At 48.9% G+C, this 2,500-nt stretch overlaps 1 protein-coding gene across 5 annotated transcripts in view; it reads right to left on the reverse strand.

Moving 5' to 3' along the window:
* Window positions 1-757, reverse strand: part of slc8a2b (solute carrier family 8 member 2b) — a 30,970-nt gene extending 30,213 nt beyond the window's left edge. For all 5 annotated transcript variants that reach the window (XM_056611402.1, XM_056611401.1, XM_056611400.1 and 2 more), the window contains exon 1: window positions 651-757. In XM_056611402.1, coding sequence (XP_056467377.1) covers window positions 651-722 — 72 coding nt within the window. In that variant the 5' untranslated portion in view covers window positions 723-757. The remainder of the gene's footprint in view (window positions 1-650) is intronic.
* Window positions 758-2,500: the final 1,743 nt, after the last annotated feature.

Consider the following 2,500-nt stretch of genomic DNA (forward strand, 5'->3'; position numbering starts at 1 on the left):
AGGGCTTTGAACTACACCATAACCCCCATCACCCTAACCACCTGTGAGGGGGAGGACCAGACAACAGACTATGACTCCTACTAATGAAGGTACTGACCCAACAGACTATGACTCCTACTAATGAAGGTACTGACCCAACAGACTATGACTCCTACTAATGAAGGTACTGACCCAACAGACTATGACTCCTACTAATGAAGGTACTGACCCAACAGACTATGACTCCTACTAATGCAGGTAACGAGCCAACAGACTATGACTCCTACTAACAAAGGTACTGACCCAACAGACTATGACTCCTACTAATGAAGGTAATGACCCAACAGACTATGACTCCTACTAATGAAGGTACTGACCCAACAGACTATGACTCCTACTAATGAAGGTAATGACCCAACAGACTATGACTCCTACTAATGAAGGTACTGACCCAACAGACTATGACTCCTACTAATAAAGGTACTGACCCAACAGACTATGACTACGAAGGTACTGACCCAACAGACTATGACTAACGAAGGTACTGACCCAACAGACTATGACTAACGAAGGTACTGACCCAACAGACTATGACTCCTACTAATGAAGGTAATGACCCAACAGACTATGAGTCCTACTAACGAGGGTAATGACCTCCGGTACTCACTCACCTGCGACGTGATGACCTCGATGGCGGCCATGAAGCGGTCGGCGATGATGGACACGCCGATGAACATGTACATGAGCGAGACGAAGTACACCAGGGCCCGCGCCACCTTGTCCCCGAGGCCCGGCCGGCTGGGCTCCCAGACGGGGAGGAGGATCCCGGGCCGGCACACCGTGGGCTCGTTGCACTTGGCCAGCCGACGCTCGGCCGCCGTCAGCACGGCCTCGCTGGCGTTCCCGTAGGAGAAGAGCAGGGGGGGCGGGGAGCCGCTGGGGGGGTAGGAGGAGGGCGAGGGGGAGGCGGAGGGGGAGGCGCTGCTGCCGCCGGCCCGCTCCCAGAGGCCCTCGGTGTCGGAGTCGGCCCCCCCGCGCTGGGACTCGCCGTGAGAGGACGCGGAGAGGAGGAGGAGGAGGAGGAGGGGAGGGAGGGAGAGGCACGGGGAGGAGAGGAGAGACATGGTGGTGGCGTGGGGGGAAGGGGTCTGTTCAGGCTGTGGAGGACGGAGCACCACGAGGGTGAGAGGCTGAGGAGGACGCGGACGGGTGGGGCTGCGGTACGCTCGCCTAGGAGAGAGAGAGAGAGAGAGAGAGAGAGAGAGAGAGAGAGAGAGAGAGAGAGAGAGAGAGAGAGAGAGAGAGAGAGAGAGAGAGAGAGAGAGAGAGAGAGAGAGAGAGAGAGAGAGAGAGAGAGAGAGAGAGAGAGAGGGAGAGGGAGGGAGAGACAGAAACAGAGAGACAGAGAGAGAGAGAGAGAGAGAGAGAGAGGGAGAGAGAGGGAGAGAGAGGGAGAGACAGAGAGAGACAGAGAGAGAGAAAATAAATTAACAAATAATCATATTTACTCCATAAACTTAGTCTTACATATATAGTTTAATTATAGCATTGTTATTATGTAAATTCAAATAATTAACATTTGACATTTGCACAAATTACTCTTTCAGTGTGTTATCCTTTTGAATTTAACCTGTGTATTGCTGTTTGTGTATTCCTGTGCAACGCATTTGGAGCAAAATGGATCGACCAAACTTTTCCACAATAAACTTACTCGTGACGTGAACTCTACATATAGATTCCTTTACATAAAAACGTCATATAGGGGTGACGCCATTTCTCAGAACAAATCTGTATTTCCTGAACACAACTCGACAAGCTTTTGTCGATGCGTGAGTCATCCTCCGATTTGTCCGCGTTCAAGGACGCACACACCGTCCTTAACGGCAGTACGGCAGACAATAGACATCCGCCGCAGTTTATACGGCTCGTCCTACCTCTAAAACAACTGTGACTCATATCCTTCAAACTACCAGGTGATTCAGTGTCAGACTTTTTTTTTTTTGCTCAGAGTAGACGAGAAGCGATAATAATAGGACAGAGGTGGGTGGTCAACGTGCGAAGGACGTAAATATGAAGAGAAACGAAAGAAAGAAAATAAGAAGCTTCCAGCAGCCTTGTTTTTGCACTCATGGGAATACACAAAATAACATATAACGGCCGTCACAAACACGCCGTAATCTGTGATGAAATCATCCCAGGTAATTTTCCTAACTTCATGAATAAAGCTACAGATTAAATAATTGAGCCATCTTTTGTTACGTTTGGATGAACAATTGAATGTTGATTACATTTTTTGCCCTTGTACTAATCAAAGCTCATAAAAGGTTCTGTAGAGATATTTGTTAAAATAGGTGTTAAATAGCATCACTGATGCCATCACTGTGTCCATAACATGAGTCTCCCAGTCCCTCCAATCTACAGTCAACTGACTTTCTGGTATCCCGTTCCCACTTTGTCCAATCAGGAGAGAGAAATCTACAAAGAGGGGGTTCTCTCTGCGTGTTCACAGGCAGCTACATGG

This window comes from Gadus chalcogrammus, chromosome 16 (assembly GCF_026213295.1).
Source record: "Gadus chalcogrammus isolate NIFS_2021 chromosome 16, NIFS_Gcha_1.0, whole genome shotgun sequence".
Classification (NCBI taxonomy): Eukaryota; Metazoa; Chordata; class Actinopteri; order Gadiformes; family Gadidae; genus Gadus; species Gadus chalcogrammus.